Source organism: Lithobates pipiens, unplaced genomic scaffold (assembly GCF_037356315.1).
Source record: "Lithobates pipiens isolate NorthernLeopardFrog02 unplaced genomic scaffold, aLitPip1_a1.2 Scaffold_18, whole genome shotgun sequence".
Lineage (NCBI taxonomy): Eukaryota > Metazoa > Chordata > Amphibia > Anura > Ranidae > Lithobates > Lithobates pipiens.
In genome coordinates, this window is record NW_027507758.1 from 266,449,995 (window position 1) to 266,469,280 (window position 19,286).

The 19,286-nt window shown below is 40.1% G+C and overlaps 1 protein-coding gene across 1 annotated transcript in view; it reads left to right on the forward strand.

Moving 5' to 3' along the window:
• THEMIS (thymocyte selection associated) overlaps positions 1–19,286 on the forward strand; it is a 157,191-nt gene that overhangs the window by 130,549 nt on the left and 7,356 nt on the right. Inside the window, exon 6 of the mRNA XM_077486925.1 lies at positions 2,420–2,548. Coding sequence (XP_077343051.1) covers positions 2,420–2,548 — 129 coding nt within the window. The remainder of the gene's footprint in view (positions 1–2,419; positions 2,549–19,286) is intronic.

The following is a 19,286-nucleotide window of genomic DNA, read 5'->3' on the forward strand; positions in this document are numbered from 1 at the left end:
TCACATCAGGGCACATTATGGCACATCAGGGCACATTATGGGGCACATTATGGGGCACATAGCACATCAGGGCACATAGCACATTAGGGCACAGGGCACATGGCACATCAGGGCATGGGGCACATCAGGGCTCGGGGCACCTCAGGGCACATTATGGGGCACAAGGCACATTAGGGCACATTATGGGGCACATAGCACCTTAGGACACATTATGGGGCACATGGCACCTCAGGGCACATAGCATATAAGGGTGCGGGGCACATCAGGCCACATGGCACATCAGGGCACAGGGCACATAGTACATCAGGGCACATGGCACATCAGGCCATGGGGTACATCAGGGCTCAGGGGACATCAGGGCACATCATGGCACATTATGGGCCACATAGCACATCAGGGCACATTATGGGGCACATAGCACATCAGGGCACATAGCACGTAAGGGTGCAGGCACATCAGGCCACATGGCACATCAGGGCACAGGGCACATGGGACACATCAGGGCACAGGGCACATCAGGGCATGGGACACATCAGGCCACATGGCACATCAGGGCACGGGGCACATCAGGTCACATGGCACATCAGGGCACAGGGCACATCAGGGCACGGGGCACATCGGGGCACATTAGGAGACACATCAGGGCACATTATGTGGCACATCAGGGCACATTATGGGGCACATAGCACATCAGGGCACGAGGCCCATCCGGGCATGGGGCACATCAGGCCACATGGCACATCAGGGCATGGGGGAAACTTTGGCACATTATGACACATCAGGGCACATTATGGGGCACATGCATACATCTCATTCGGGCGGCTCTAGCCCTGCAAAGGGAACGGCGTTCCTGCTGTGAAAAAAATGCAGGGACACCGTTTCCACGCGTTCCTGCAGGACTCAAGCCCTGGGTGTTACTGATAGGTACCACTGATAGATGGCATTGATGGGCACTGATAGGTGGCACTGGTAGGTGACACTGATGGGCAGTGCCACCTATCGGTGCCAATTTCTGATTACGTCTCTGTTTACATTACATGATCAGCTGTCTTTGGCTGATAGCTGATCATGGGGTAAGGGGTTGGGATTGACCGCTTACTCCGATCTGTGATCTAGCAAGACTCATAGACTCGCTGATCACAGAGCAAGCTGCACGCGCCCTGCCGGGGGTGTGCAGGCCGCTTGAGCATGGGAGGATGTCTATTGATGCCCTCCCGGCAAGTAAGTTGTAGCTGTTGTACTACTACTTTCCCAATAATTTTGGAGAAGGTGTTGAGGATCGTGACAGGTCTGCAGTCGTTTGGGTCTTTGGGATCGAGGTTAGGCTTCTTTAGGAGGAGTTTGAGTGTGCCTTGCTTGAGGGAGGTCGGGACGATTCCTTCTTTAAATGACTGGTTTATGAGGTATGTTATGATAGGTGCCAGGATGTTGGTACAATCTTTCAGAAGTTTTGTGGGAATAATGTCATTTAGCGATATGCTGTCCTTGAGGTTTCTGATGATGGTTTTAGTGGTGATTGGGACCACAGTAAATCTCAGTGGTTGTAGAAACTGTGTTTTTTTTTTTTCTCTGCTTGTTCTGGCCGAGTGGGGTTACTTGCTATGTTCTGCTGAATGAATTCCCGAATAATTGTGATTTTGTCAATGAAAAATTCAGATAACTCATTGCAGAATTCTTTTGTTCATTTGCTGGAGACTATAAACAGGTGGGGTTCATAGTCTGGGCGACTAGTTTGAAGAGTGCTCGAGGATGGTTTATGGCTTTTGAGAGGGTTTTGGAGAAATGTTCTTTTTTGCTATGAAGATGGCTTTGTGGTATCTTGTGGTGAGTGATTTGTAATTTGTGTGGTTTTTCCATTGTTGGGTTCCTTCTCCATGCTCCTTCAGCTCTTCTGTGTTCTTGTTTCAGTTCATGTAAGAGAGTCATTGAACCAGCCTGATATGTTTTTGCGGGTGGGTGCTCTGCGTATTGGTGTGACTATGTCTGCTGTCTGTAATAATGCTGTGTTAAAGGAGTTGAGTGTGTCTTCAGTTGAGTAGTTTTGGGTTAACACCGCTATTTTGTTGGAAAGTGTCGTTTTCAAGAGTTGTGAGTATGCTCAATGTTAAGGTGTTCCTTGTTTTAAAGTTAGTGACCTGCTACTTGCTTTAATTAGAAACCAAGTTTGAGCTGCTGTGAAACCTCTTCCTACATCAGTGGTGTCAAACTCAATGTTGTATTTTCCATTGTAAAGATTTTCACAAGATTTTGTCATGTGATCAGTTTTTTTTTTCCATTTTCTTTGAAATAAGCTTAAACAAATTAGTAATTTTCTTTGTTTTAAACGTTCATGTTTTAAATCGAAGAAGACAATCTTTCTGTATTTGATGTTCTCAAAGGTATATTACCTTATATTCTTATTGCTCTGTTCATGATTTAGCTAAGGAAGATATCACATTCGATGTGGAAGAACAAAAGAACCAGGCAATAGAAAAGGCCATTGAAGACATTGGGAACCAGTTCAAAACCACAATCTTAAAATGCCAATCTGATGTAGACAAATTACAAGGTAATACTTTTATCATTCAAACCTTCTATAACCATATGTTACTATCGACCTAAGATACACAAGTAGGCATTTTCTCTCTTCAAACCTGCTAATATTCTTAGCACCTGAGTAAATTCTGAAGTGGGAGAATGGGTAATTGAATATACAGTCTTTCTGGAAGTGCCTCTACTCAGTTAGTGCCAGAAATCACTAGTGTCCCTAGCTATATTATTACTTCAACAAATTGACAGTCTAATTTTGGGCATCTTTTCAGTTATTATATTGTAGAGCTTTCAGTGATGTGTGAAATATCCAAATACATATGAAATGTAGATAGGGACTTATAGCAAGCTGGTGTCAGGTCAGCACAAACAGAGGTTTCTTGTTTTCTCTTTGCCAGCATCCCAACAAGTGGAGGTTCTTGTGTAAGTTCCATTATCCTAGCTCATTTATTCCTCTGCAGAAACAAACTAGAATATGTCCTCAAGGATTAATGCGAATGTATAGACACTTTTTCAGTTTTGGGTAGAGTAGGTAAAGGTTGAAACCCTTGTTCTTCACTTCCTGACTTGTAAAAGAAAGTCTCTAAAATAATTTGAGGAATTCCTGGAATAGTCTTTTTGGGTATGTCTCTACCAGCTTCTAGAGAGTAAAATGTTTGCCCATTCCTCTTTGCAAAATAGCTTAAGCTCTGTCAGACTGGATGGAGAGCATCTGTGAACAGAAAATTTCATGTCTTGCCACAGATTCTCAATTGGATTAAGGTCTGGACTTTGATTGGGCAATTCTATCATGAATATGCTTTGATCTTAACCATTCCATTGTAACTCTGTCTGTATGCTTAGGGTCGTTGTCCTGCTGGAAGGTGAACCTCTGCCCCAGTCTCAAGTATTTTGCAGACTGTTAACGGGTTTTCTTCTATCCATCCTACTATCACATCCTACTATCTTTTTTTAAACTTGGGATTGGTCAAGGTTTTCCAGCATGTTTAATTTTTTTAATTAAATCATTTGTATCTGTATGTATGTTGGCCATAAATTTTGAATAAGTTGAGGGGAAATGTCAAAATGAAGGAATAGTACATTTTAGCTGCCAGGCTGGAGTAAACTAAAGTCAGCCATGGGTGACTAGGTGTTATGGTGTGTTTAAAAGTCTAGAGAAACTTTGCAAAAGCACCAAGTTTTCCTGCCTGCTTAATTCTTACTTCCTTGCTGCAATGTTTATCCTAGTTTGGCTTCTGCGCTCACCTATGGGGGTCACCTGCTATTCTGTGGGTTTATATTTCCTTTCCCTTCCATCACTTTTTGGCCCGCCTCCCAGTTTGGCTCTCTATATATACATGTGCTCAATGCAGCCCACATTGCCTGAGCAACTTCACAGTTCTCTGAGCTCCTGATTCCCTATTAAGTGTATTCTGTGTCTGACTTTCCATGATCATTTATTGTCTGTGCTTGCCTACCACCTACCCTGACCTCAGCCTGTTTCCTGGATTTTCTTCTGCCTCCTGCCATTGCACTCTGCACACAGGACTAGTCTCCACATCCTCAACTGGGCATAGCTGGGAGCCACAAGTCTATCCCTACCATCATGGGCCCTGAGGAAGAAGCAGGAAGGGGCTTAGACTCAGTGCCCTGGGTAACCCCCGAGTTGGTGATTTACAAGGGCTCACTATCACAGACACCTTACAATATGGGATAAGTGGACCAAAGTAGTCTTGTCTACTGTGGACAATATATTTTATATGTATGTGTATGTATTTTATATGTATTTTTGTATTTTAGATAATCTTTTAAATATATTTTAGGGTGTCAAAGTACCTCGTTTTACTACTAGGAGTATGAGAGTATACGTGGTATACAGAATGGTTACATGTGTGAAATAAATGTATAAGCACAACAAATTCCCATGGTGTTTAAGCATGATTTGAGTGTTGTGAGGCTCAATATGCATTCTATGGTTTATTTGTAGAATTGTGTATTGTCTTGTGCAGGCCCATTGGCAGAATGGACAATGTGGTTCTAAATATGTCTAAATATGTGTTTTATATCAGTTTAGTTTTATTATTATCAGATTTCCAAACATTTAAGAGTAAGAACAACCAAAACAGATTGCTCCTTTTTATAATGAAACCCCAAAAGAAGGCTGTGGTAATTCAGGACTTGGATTAGCTGTGGTTTATTTCAAAGGTTTGCATATTGTCTTATACTAGCCCACTTGGCACATAGACCAGAAGGTTCTTAATGCATCTAAAAATATGTGTTTTAAATAAATGTAATTTTACTATTGTCAGACTTCCAAATATTTTAGTGTAAAAATATACAAAACAGATATGGAAGAAACCCAACAAAGGAGGCTATAGTTATTTGGGACTTGGGTCAACTAACTGTAACACCAATGGCACAGACAACAGCAGAACAACATTTAAAGTCTACTTAAAACTGATTATTCACTTGAATAAATGAATGGTCTGTTTTAGTGGATGACCTCAAAGCCCCTACTATAGAATTTTCCAGTGGGGATCGGCCAGGTATGGAACATTCATACTTACATTAGTCCAAGTTCGACCAATGTAACTATGTAAAATTATCCATACTGTACGTGAAATTTAGCTTTACAATTGCAAAATTGGTTCTTTACTTTTAGAGCAGTGAAAATGTAAATCATTCTCCCCCATAAAGTGGTATTAGCTGACAGTGTTGATATTATCTTATCAACTTTCCAAATATGGTACTACAGTATCTGACAAAAGTGAGTACACCCCTCACATTTTTGTAAATATTTTATTATATCTTTTCATGTGACAACACTGAAGCAATAACACTTTGCGACAGTGTAAAGTAGTGAGTGTATAGCTTGTATAACGGTGTAAATTTGCTGTCCCCTCAAAATAACTCAACACACAGCCATTAATGTTTAAACCGCTGGCAACAAAAGTGAGTACACCCCTAAGTGAAAATGTCCAAATTGGGCCCAAAGTGTCAATATTTTGTGTGGCCACCATTATTTTCCAGCACAATCTTAACCCTCTTGGGCATGGAGTTCCCCAGAGCTTCACAGGTTGCCACTGGAGTCCTCTTCCACTCCTCTGTGATGACATCATAGAGCTGGTGGATGTTAGAGACCTTGCGCTCCTCCACCTTCCATTTGAGGATGCCCCACAGATGCTCAATAGGATTTAGGTCTGGAGACATGCCATCACTTTACCCTCAGTTTCTTTAGCAAGGCAGTGGTCATCTTGAAAGTGTGTTTGGAGTAATTATCATGTTGGAATACTGCCCTGTGGCCCAAGCCCTGAAGGGAGGGGGATCATTATCTACTTCAGTATGTCACAGTCTATGTTGGCATTCATGGTTCCCTCAATGAACTGTTGCTCCCCAATGCCGACACCACTCATGCAGCCCCAGACCATGACATTCCCACCACGGTGTTTGACTGTAGGCAAGACACATTTGTCTTTGTACTCCTCACCTGGTTGCTGCCACACATGCTTGACACAATCTGAACCAAATAATTTTATCTTGGTCTCATCAGACCACAGGACATGGTTAAAGTAATCCTTAGTATGCTTGTCTTCAGCAAACTGTTTGCAAGCTTTCTTTTGCATCATCTTTAGAAGTGGCTTCCTTTTGAAATGACAGCCATGCAGACCAGCTTGATGCAGTGTGTGGCATATGGTCTGAGCAGTGACAGGCTGACCCTCCCACCCCTTCAACCTCTGCAGCATTGATGGCAGCACTCATACATCTATTTCCCGAAGACAACCTCTGGATATGATGCTGAGCACGTGCACTCAACTTCTTTGGTCGACCATGGTGAGGCTTGTTCTGAGTGGAATCTGTCCTGTTAAATAGCTGTATGGTCTTGGCCACCATACTGCAGCTCAGTTTCAGGGTCTTGGCAAACTTCTTTTAGCCTAGGCCAGTGATGACGAACCTTGGCACCTCAGATGCTTTGCAACTACATTTCCTTGCAGAGTGCATGAGCATCATGGGGAAATGTAGTTCCAAAACATCTGGGGTGCCTAGGCCATCTTTATTTTGAGCGACAATTCTTTTTTTCAGATCCTCAGAGAGTTCTTATGTCATGCGATGCCATGTTGAACTTAACACCAAATTTGCCACACCTGCTCCCCATTCGCACCTGAGACTTTGTAACACTAATGAATCACATGAAGCCAGGAAAGGGAAAATGGCTAAATGGGCCCAATTTGGACATTTTCAGTTAGGGGTGAACTCACTTTTGTTGCCAGTGGCTTAGACATTAATGGTTGTATGTTGAGTTATTTTGAGGGGACAGCAAATTTACACTGTTATACAAGCTGTACACTCACTACTTTACATTGTAGCAAGGTGTCATTTCTTCAGTGTTGTCACATGAAAAGATATAATAAAATATTTATAAAAATGTGAGGGGTGTACTCACTTTTGTGAGATAATGAATGTAGCATATCATAAGGAATTACCACATTTATGTCTACACATGGTTATTGTGCAGTTAATAAAGTATATTGCATTTATAGAGCAGGATTTAAAACGTCACACGTCCACTGCAATATTCTCCGTATTTATACAGTATCTAATGCCTTTCCAAGTCACAGGATGTACATAGTTACTAAACAAATAGGAATATTACACCAATTGCTGTGTGCTTCTTAACACAGAGAATAAATATCCCTAGGGAAATTACAGGTGTGCTGAATGATTTACAGATTTTTAGCATAATAAAATGGGTTTGTACAAAGACTCATATCTACTGGAGAACTAATTTGATATCACTTTCCTGGAGTAAACTGCTTTGTATTATTAGTAATAGCCATATAAAATTAAAGTTTAACCTTAGTTCTGCTATGTATTGTTATCCATTTTAATCCCCTAGTGAACACCATCACACTATTCCTAGCAATAAAATTGATAAATGTTTTTGTGCATATGTCTAACTTCCTATTTAATTATCCTTCAACAGCCTAGAACATTACTGGATGTAGATTAATTTGTTTCCACAATTTACCAAAAGCTTCTGCTTGATTTACCATACTTAAATTGAAACTATAATACGGTAGTTTTGGGACAGTTTTATAGTTTTATTTTATTTGTAATTTTAAAATTGTAAAGTTTTAAGTGGTTGTATATTACACACTCTTAACAAAATTAACTATTAATACAAAGCAGACCTATGACTCTTGATTCACAGAGTACTATGATCTTTTGAAAAGAGAGAGCACAGCATAAGCTGTCTTATTTTAGACACTCTGGGGCTGATTTACTAAAAGTGGAGAGTGCAAAATCTGATGCAGTTCTCCATAGAAACCAATCAGTTTCCAGGTTTTCTTTTTGTCAAAGCTTACTTAAAGCTGAAGTTAGAGATGATTGGCTACCATGCACAGTTGTATCAGATTTTGCACACTCCAGTTTTTGTAAATCAACCCCTCTGGGTTTATTTAGAAAAGAGAAATTGGCTATTCACTTTACAAGGGAATGTTCCCTTATCTCTGTGGATGGAGTAACACTCTGCTGGTTTCCATCGTCCAATCATGTGAATTTCCCCCATATTCATCTAATATAATTATAATTATAATCTATGAGAGAATTACCTTGCAGAGTGAAAATCCCCTAGCAAAGTTAGCAACCTATTTGCCTTTAGTGAACCCCTCTGTCTCTGATTAAAGATTTCTATAGAGCACTATGATGGGAGGGGTTGGGTCATTTGTGCATACATTTCAGCTTAAGGTATCAAGCTCTGTAAAAGATATACTTTTTCTTCAGCAAAGCATATAAAATTAGACTGTAAAATATATTAGATAAAAGAGAACAGGCAAATCTAGTGCTCTCCGTTGATGTAAATTTATTAAACAAATAAATAAAAAACAAATACCACTCACATTTAGAAGCACTGATCTCCAGTGCTGAGTGCTCAGATAAAAAGTACCATGCATGGATCAGTGTGTCAGCTGGCGGATGACGTCACGACGCAGGTCACGTGGTCCGTACGCGTTGCGTCCCAGAGAGTAGGCGGGACTTCATCAGCGGTGACGGAATGACGTCGGACGGCCGCTTTTATACCAACACACCGTTAGAAAACCAATAGTAAGCGGAGTTGTGCGCAAGACAGATACCATAGGCAGCACATATCAAATGTGACACCGGAACAGACATCTGCGTTCACTCCAAACACAGGAAGGAGAGAGAGAGTATCAAAAAATAAATATACTATGGAGACATGAAAACCAGAGGAAAACAAAATAATAGTCTGCTAATTGGCAACAGGATATCATCCTTTAAATATTCTCACATCAACTGTGTGAGGACCAGAAAAAAGGATATTGCCTAAAGAAACAGTACTATATAATCCCCTGGTAAGTCAAAACTAGAGATCTAGTGAATAAGCCCGCAATGTCGTTGACGTCGTCAGAAAGCTACACTGATCCACACATGGGTTGATAACAATAAGTATCAAAAAATAACTCAAAGCTAAAAATGAGAACAAATAAAATGAATAATAAATATAAAAATATAATTAAATGAGAATAAAATGAAAATAAAATACAAATACAATTATAAAAGGAAAAAGTTCTAATGCAATGAAAACAATTCAATTATCTGTCCGAAATGAAACAATTTAAATCAAAATCCACGTTTAGACCTCTAGGGGCAAGAACCCTTGTCTCATGGATCCAATAAGATTCACGTTTGCTTAGTTGGCGTATGAAGTTACCTCCACGCCAATGTTTGGTCACCTTCTCAATCCCCCAGAAACTCAAACCTCTGGGATTCTGAGAGTGCACCAATTTGAAATGGCGAGACACATTATGGGTTTTTAAACCCTTTTTGATATTATTTACGTGTTCACCCAACCTCACGTGTAGGGGTCTAGAGGTTCTGCCAATATATTGGAGACCACACTCACATTGTAACATATATACCACCCCTATAGTGGAGCAGGTAATAAGTTTATCGATCTTATATTCCTTATTGTTACTTGTAGCTATAAAAGATTTTCTCCTTTTTACATTGCATCTAGAGTGTCTGCATGCCGTACATCTACCGCACGCATAGAAGCCGGATAAGAAGGAGAAAAGTCTGCTTTCAGTTTGTACAGGGGGATCGATAACACTTGGTGCTATTTGGTCACGTATTGATGGCGCCTTCTTATATATGAAAGAGGGCCGTGCAGGCAACAAAGGGCCCAACACTCGATCCTGTTTCAATATAAACCAATTTTTGGCAACAACCTTTTCAAATTTCTTATACTGTACGTTATAGTCAAGAACCATTCTAAAGTTAACCCCTTCCGCTCCTGATTCTTTTATCTTATCTCTAACCAAAAGGGACCTATCCATCTGTTGGACCAAAGAAATTTCATGTTCAAGAACAGAGCGATCATATCCCTTTTCTTGGAATTTAGAGGATAGGGTATGAGATTGATGTACAAAATCATCCATGCTGGAGCAATTCCGCCTTAATCTTACATACTGTCCCCTGGGGATATTGCATAACCAAGACTTATGGTGGCAGCTCCCCAGGGGAATGTATGAATTCCGATCGGTTGGCTTAAAATGATTTTTTAGTACTAGCCCATCATTCGCTTTAGAGATCTCGAGATCAAGAAACACCGTCCGTTCTTGGCTGATGTTCCATGATAACTTGATGTTTTTTTCATTGCCATTCATGGTGCCGATAAACTCATCCAGACCAAGCCGGTCACCATCCCATATAAGGATAAGATCATCTATAAATCTATTGTAGCAAATTAACTCCTTGGGGCGGTTCCGAAACACAACGTCCTCCTCCCAGTGGGCCATGAAAAGATTGGCCACACTGGGAGCAAACTTAGCCCCCATGGCAACCCCCCTTACTTGTAAAAAGAACTGATGGTTAAACCAAAAATAGTTCCTCGATAAACAAAAATCTAAACATTTAAGAATATATTTTCTGTGGCACTCGGATAAATTAGAATAAGTGGACATAGCCCACTGGACTGAAGCTCGTGCATCGTTGTGTCCTATAATAGTGTACAGTGAACCAACGTCGGCAGTCACAAAGAAACAAGAGGCTGTGATCTCTAATGATTCAAGAATTTGTATGATGTGTTTAGTATCTTTGAGGAATGCTCTGGTTTTAAACACAAGGGGTTGTAAAAAGGTGTCAATGTATTGACCCACTCTAGAAGAGATAGAGTCAATACCATTGACAATAGGTCTGCCAGGCGGGTTGACACAATCCTTATGGATTTTTGGTAGGCTATATATAATCGGGGTTCTGCAAAATAATGGATCAAGATAAGATCCCTCCTTTTTATTAAGAATATTTTTATTTTTTCCTTCTTCTATTAACCAATGTAATTCATCCTTATACTGTAACATAGGGTCTTTGTTCAGAATATGGTATGTGTCAGTATCACCGACTAGTTTATTCATTTCGGACATATAATTGATCCTATTTAAAATAACCAATCCTCCCCCTTTATCTGCGGGGCGTATGATGATATCATCCCTGCTCCTAAGGGATTCCATTCCCAATTTGATATACTGGGGGTCCTTTACTTTGCGTACTCTGAGATTGTCTAAATCATTTATGACAACATTCTTAAACACCTCCAGAAACTTATTATCAGCATTTAAAGGGTTAAACGTGGATTTGTTACGGAGATTAGAGTGTTGACTTTCAAATGCTTTCACTTGTCTGACCGGATTAGATAAGAAATATTTTTTCATGTTTAAATTCCTGACGAACTTCTGAATGTTAACATAAGTGTGGAATTTATTCAAATTCCTAACCGGGGCAAATTTTAAACCCCTATCCAAAACTTTTAACTCATTATCACTTAATGGGCATCCACTTAAGTTATATATACCTGCTCCTATTGGGGTTTTTGCTTTTTGAATTCTCCTACCCCCTCTCCTTCCTCTCTCTCTTTTCTTTTTCGAACCTGATTGCCCGACCGGGGGGTTCCATACGGTTGCTGTCTCCACCACTCCTGATGGATAGGTGGAGGTGCAAATGGTGGATTGGTGGGTTGGTGGACAGGGGGTTGCACGTAAGGACCCCTTCCGGGTCCGCTCTGTGCACCCGAAAAATCCCCTCCCTCTCCAGCTCCTCCATACTGTAATGGTGTATACCTATTGGACACAGGCAAGGAATATCTCGGTTGGCCACCATAGAAAGCCCTTTGGTGGGAACCATAATCAGACTGGTACCCACCCTGTCTGTTAGGGGAATGATAATCATAATAGTACTGAGATTCAAGTAACAATAAGGAATATAAGATCGATAAACTTATTACCTGCTCCACTATAGGGGTGGTATATATGTTACAATGTGAGTGTGGTCTCCAATATATTGGCAGAACCTCTAGACCCCTACACGTGAGGTTGGGTGAACACGTAAATAATATCAAAAAGGGTTTAAAAACCCATAATGTGTCTCGCCATTTCAAATTGGTGCACTCTCAGAATCCCAGAGGTTTGAGTTTCTGGGGGATTGAGAAGGTGACCAAACATTGGCGTGGAGGTAACTTCATACGCCAACTAAGCAAACGTGAATCTTATTGGATCCATGAGACAAGGGTTCTTGCCCCTAGAGGTCTAAACGTGGATTTTGATTTAAATTGTTTCATTTCGGACAGATAATTGAATTGTTTTCATTGCATTAGAACTTTTTCCTTTTATAATTGTATTTGTATTTTATTTTCATTTTATTCTCATTTAATTATATTTTTATATTTATTATTCATTTTATTTGTTCTCATTTTTAGCTTTGAGTTATTTTTTGATACTTATTGTTATCAACCCATGTGTGGATCAGTGTAGCTTTCTGACGACGTCAACGACATTGCGGGCTTATTCACTAGATCTCTAGTTTTGACTTACCAGGGGATTATATAGTACTGTTTCTTTAGGCAATATCCTTTTTTCTGGTCCTCACACAGTTGATGTGAGAATATTTAAAGGATGATATCCTGTTGCCAATTAGCAGACTATTATTTTGTTTTCCTCTGGTTTTCATGTCTCCATAGTATATTTATTTTTTGATACTCTCTCTCTCCTTCCTGTGTTTGGAGTGAACGCAGATGTCTGTTCCGGTGTCACATTTGATATGTGCTGCCTATGGTATCTGTCTTGCGCACAACTCCGCTTACTATTGGTTTTCTAACGGTGTGTTGGTATAAAAGCGGCCGTCCGACGTCATTCCGTCACCGCTGATGAAGTCCCGCCTACTCTCTGGGACGCAACGCGTACGGACCACGTGACCTGCGTCGTGACGTCATCCGCCAGCTGACACACTGATCCATGCATGGTACTTTTTATCTGAGCACTCAGCACTGGAGATCAGTGCTTCTAAATGTGAGTGGTATTTGTTTTTTATTTATTTGTTTAATAAATTTACATCAACGGAGAGCACTAGATTTGCCTGTTCTCTTTTATATGATATCACATTGATCTGATGATACGGAGGAGAACCTTACCTGGAAATTCTTCCGCTTGGTCTGCTGTAATCTTATGATCTACCCTTGATGGGAACATGCGTTTTTGACCTATCTGATTTTTCAGAGGTCCACTTGTTGAGGTGAGAGTTCAACTTGCTCAATGGTGAAGGGATCACTTCGTCACTTGATTTATTGATTGAAGATATATTACACAAGTGGACTCTTTCTGAATATTTCTTTCACTATATGGACTTCTTATTTATATTTTTTTCATTTTATGATATTTTCTGTATTACTTTGTATTTGCGCTGTACTGATATATTTTTTGAATTTTGAAATGTGGGATTTGGTAATTTGACCTACAGTATTCTAGCTGCACTTTTATATTTCTTTTCACTGTATTTGTTGTGTTTTTTAGCGCTGGTTGATTTTTCACTTTATTTTTCTTACACCAATTTACTACAATTTCAGCAGCTAATATGGATGTATTTCAGTATTTGGAGAATAGAGAGGTTAAATTAAGTGATATTTTCTCACGTACCCCGATTTCTGAACAAACCCCAGATGTAGTTTTGGCTTTTAGAAAGCTTGGTCATGTTTTCGAGAAAAAGGTTAAAGCTTGGTGGGATATTGTTTCCTTTCAGCAATATATTTCAGCTAGATTAATACCACGTCGTTTAAGATGGGATGTTCCCCCTAACGATGGACTCCTTGATAGAGATTCCATGTTGGAATGGGAAAGTTTTTTTCTCAATAAAGGTTTAGAATTAATGGAATTTCTGTTGAAACGTAAACAAAGAAAAATGACCATTTTAGAAAGTCAGATTAATGAGATAAAAAACTCCATTGAATCATTTAAGGATACCCCTGACTTCATCAGACTCTCTGTTGAATTAAAGGATAAGATGGCAAAGTGGGACTTTGAGATCCAAAATAAGAAAAAGAAAAAGTTCATAAGAGATTCTGATGATTTCAATGGGGGAAATATCTTTAAATGGCAAAAAATGAATCAAACTGAGGGAGATATTCATCACAATACTCCCATTGAGGTTGATGTCATGGCCCCTGTACCCCCACCTGGCTCATTAGGCACCCCTGTTTTGGAACATCTGGTATCTGAATCCAGCAACACTAGGAGTGGTGCTCCCAGGGGTGGTACATTTAATAAGGGACCCCGTAACAATAACGGAAGAAAAAGAGGTAGGGGTAATGGTAACCATGACAGGAATTTTGATTCCAGGGAAGTCCCTGTTAATTAATCTCAGTACTATTATGATTATCATTCCCCTAACAGACAGGGTGGGTACCAGTCTGATTATGGTTCCCACCAAAGGGCTTTCTATGGTGGCCAACCGAGATATTCCTTGCCTGTGTCCAATAGGTATACACCATTACAGTATGGAGGAGCTGGAGAGGGAGGGGATTTTTCGGGTGCACAGAGCGGACCCGGAAGGGGTCCTTACGTGCAACCCCCTGTCCACCAACCCACCAATCCACCATTTGCACCTCCACCTATCCATCAGGAGTGGTGGAGACAGCAACCGTATGGAACCCCCCGGTCGGGCAATCAGGTTCGAAAAAGAAAAGAGAGAGAGGAAGGAGAGGGGGTAGGAGAATTCAAAAAGCAAAAACCCCAATAGGAGCAGGTATATATAACTTAAGTGGATGCCCATTAAGTGATAATGAGTTAAAAGTTTTGGATAGGGGTTTAAAATTTGCCCCGGTTAGGAATTTGAATAAATTCCACACTTATGTTAACATTCATAAGTTCGTCAGGAATTTAAACATGAAAAAATATTTCTTATCTAATCCGGTCAGACAAGTGAAAGCATTTGAAAGTCAACACTCTAATCTCCGTAACAAATCCACGTTTAACCCTTTAAATGCTGATAATAAGTTTCTGGAGGTGTTTAAGAATGTTGTCATAAATGATTTAGACAATCTCAGAGTACGCAAAGTAAAGGACCCCCAGTATATCAAATTGGGAATGGAATCCCTTAGGAGCAGGGATGATATCATCATACGCCCCGCAGATAAAGGGGGAGGATTGGTTATTTTAAATAGGATCAATTATATGTCCGAAATGAATAAACTAGTCGGTGATACTGACACATACCATATTCTGAACAAAGACCCTATGTTACAGTATAAGGATGAATTACATTGGTTAATAGAAGAAGGAAAAAATAAAAATATTCTTAATAAAAAGGAGGGATCTTATCTTGATCCATTATTTTGCAGAACCCCGATTATATATAGCCTACCAAAAATCCATAAGGATTGTGTCAACCCGCCTGGCAGACCTATTGTCAATGGTATTGACTCTATCTCTTCTAGAGTGGGTCAATACATTGACACCTTTTTACAACCCCTTGTGTTTAAAACCAGAGCATTCCTCAAAGATACTAAACACATCATACAAATTCTTGAATCATTAGAGATCACAGCCTCTTGTTTCTTTGTGACTGCCGACGTTGGTTCACTGTACACTATTATAGGACACAACGATGCACGAGCTTCAGTCCAGTGGGCTATGTCCACTTATTCTAATTTATCCGAGTGCCACAGAAAATATATTCTTAAATGTTTAGATTTTTGTTTATCGAGGAACTATTTTTGGTTTAACCATCAGTTCTTTTTACAAGTAAGGGGGGTTGCCATGGGGGCTAAGTTTGCTCCCAGTGTGGCCAATCTTTTCATGGCCCACTGGGAGGAGGACGTTGTGTTTCGGAACCGCCCCAAGGAGTTAATTTGCTACAATAGATTTATAGATGATCTTATCCTTATATGGGATGGTGACCGGCTTGGTCTGGATGAGTTTATCGGCACCATGAATGGCAATGAAAAAAACATCAAGTTATCATGGAACATCAGCCAAGAACGGACGGTGTTTCTTGATCTCGAGATCTCTAAAGCGAATGATGGGCTAGTACTAAAAAATCATTTTAAGCCAACCGATCGGAATTCATACATTCCCCTGGGGAGCTGCCACCATAAGTCTTGGTTATGCAATATCCCCAGGGGACAGTATGTAAGATTAAGGCGGAACTGCTCCAGCATGGATGATTTTGTACATCAATCTCATACCCTATCCTCTAAATTCCAAGAAAAGGGATATGATCGCTCTGTTCTTGAACATGAAATTTCTTTGGTCCAACAGATGGATAGGTCCCTTTTGGTTAGAGATAAGATAAAAGAATCAGGAGCGGAAGGGGTTAACTTTAGAATGGTTCTTGACTATAACGTACAGTATAAGAAATTTGAAAAGGTTGTTGCCAAAAATTGGTTTATATTGAAACAGGATCGAGTGTTGGGCCCTTTGTTGCCTGCACGGCCCTCTTTCATATATAAGAAGGCGCCATCAATACGTGACCAAATAGCACCAAGTGTTATCGATCCCCCTGTACAAACTGAAAGCAGACTTTTCTCCTTCTTATCCGGCTTCTATGCGTGCGGTAGATGTACGGCATGCAGACACTCTAGATGCAATGTAAAAAGGAGAAAATCTTTTATAGCTACAAGTAACAATAAGGAATATAAGATCGATAAACTTATTACCTGCTCCACTATAGGGGTGGTATATATGTTACAATGTGAGTGTGGTCTCCAATATATTGGCAGAACCTCTAGACCCCTACACGTGAGGTTGGGTGAACACGTAAATAATATCAAAAAGGGTTTAAAAACCCATAATGTGTCTCGCCATTTCAAATTGGTGCACTCTCAGAATCCCAGAGGTTTGAGTTTCTGGGGGATTGAGAAGGTGACCAAACATTGGCGTGGAGGTAACTTCATACGCCAACTAAGCAAACGTGAATCTTATTGGATCCATGAGACAAGGGTTCTTGCCCCTAGAGGTCTAAACGTGGATTTTGATTTAAATTGTTTCATTTCGGACAGATAATTGAATTGTTTTCATTGCATTAGAACTTTTTCCTTTTATAATTGTATTTGTATTTTATTTTCATTTTATTCTCATTTAATTATATTTTTATATTTATTATTCATTTTATTTGTTCTCATTTTTAGCTTTGAGTTATTTTTTGATACTTATTGTTATCAACCCATGTGTGGATCAGTGTAGCTTTCTGACGACGTCAACGACATTGCGGGCTTATTCACTAGATCTCTAGTTTTGACTTACCAGGGGATTATATAGTACTGTTTCTTTAGGCAATATCCTTTTTTCTGGTCCTCACACAGTTGATGTGAGAATATTTAAAGGATGATATCCTGTTGCCAATTAGCAGACTATTATTTTGTTTTCCTCTGGTTTTCATGTCTCCATAGTATATTTATTTTTTGATACTCTCTCTCTCCTTCCTGTGTTTGGAGTGAACGCAGATGTCTGTTCCGGTGTCACATTTGATATGTGCTGCCTATGGTATCTGTCTTGCGCACAACTCCGCTTACTATTGGTTTTCTAACGGTGTGTTGGTATAAAAGCGGCCGTCCGACGTCATTCCGTCACCGCTGATGAAGTCCCGCCTACTCTCTGGGACGCAACGCGTACGGACCACGTGACCTGCGTCGTGACGTCATCCGCCAGCTGACACACTGATCCATGCATGGTACTTTTTATCTGAGCACTCAGCACTGGAGATCAGTGCTTCTAAATGTGAGTGGTATTTGTTTTTTATTTATTTGTTTAATAAATTTACATCAACGGAGAGCACTAGATTTGCCTGTTCTCTTTTATATGATATCACATTGATCTGATGATACGGAGGAGAACCTTACCTGGAAATTCTTCCGCTTGGTCTGCTGTAATCTTATGATCTACCCTTGATGGGAACATGCGTTTTTGACCTATCTGATTTTTCAGAGGTCCACTTGTTGAGGTGAGAGTTCAACTTGCTCAATGGTGAAGGGATCACTTCGTCACTTGATTTATTGATTGAAGATATATTACACAAGTGGACTCTTTCTGAATATTTCTTTCACTATATGGACTTCTTATTTATATTTTTTTCATTTTATGATATTTTCTGTATTACTTTGTATTTGCGCTGTACTGATATATTTTTTGAATTTTGAAATGTGGGATTTGGTAATTTGACCTACAGTATTCTAGCTGCACTTTTATATTTCTTTTCACTGTATTTGTTGTGTTTTTTAGCGCTGGTTGATTTTTCACTTTATTGTAAAATATATTAGGATAATTTCACACTGGCGTTGAAAGCAGGTGTTTCAGGGGCATTTTTTAACGCCCCTCAAACACCTATGCAAATGTACAATGGACAGCAAAAGTGCTGTTCACATTATCAAAATATGAGGCGTTAGCGTCTCTTCACTTCAAAATTGAAGCCTCATGTAAAGTCTGCAGGTATTTGAAGCCTCCTATTCAAGTTTATGGTAACGCTACGCAAACACACTGGCAGGCTTTTGCGACATGGTTGCGGTGCATTAAAATTATATTCTATTATATTAGTTTTTTTTTTAAATCATACAGGAGGTATATAATGTCCCACAATGCCTAGTAATGATAGATGAGAACAAAGAGTGTCTTACAGTCACTTCCTTCTATGCACTTTCAGTTTTTTCTGCTTGAAGATGGTTGACATCAATGTGTCTGTTAAACAGGAGGTAGAAAACTGTCCAGAATTATATGATCCCAGCACCCCAAGCTACTGTGACGCATACAGGAAGCATGAAGAATGGATTGAAATATGTTAACTGTTCTGTGCAAACAGTTGGCAATCATTTTCTTCAAAGGAAAGGGAGAATAAATGAAACATTCACCAAGAAGCCACACCTCAAATTGTTTATTTCCAGTAACATCACTTCCCTTTTAAAAAAATAGGTGTTTGTGGAACAGTTTTAACACCCATCACATGAGTCTATGCCGTTTCCTGTCCCGCCACGCTGTCTGCTGGGACACACATGGGTTCCAGAGACAGGACCATTCCTAGTGCGCTGCGCGACTCGCGCATGCGCAGTAGGGAACAGGGAAGTGAAGCCGCAATGCTTCACTTCCTGATTCCCTCACCTAGAATGGCAGCAGCAGCAGCCGAGACCCGAGCGATTGATCGGTCTTGGCTGCCGACATCGCTGGACCCTGGGACAGGTGAGTGTCTATTTATTAAAAGTCAGCAGCTGTAGTATTTATAGCTGCTGGCTTTTAATATATTTTTTGTAGGTGGAATCCCTCTTTAACACTTGTGTAGCACTAACCCCCGAAGGAGTTGCTGGTTCTATTTGGGCTTACCTCTCCTGCTCACCTCTTCATCTTAGGGGGGTCCCATTGGAAAGTAGCCCAAATGATGATAGATTAGACACGTAGTCCTCTTTTGATGATTTATTTAGGCATAACACCAATGAAAGACACAAGACACAG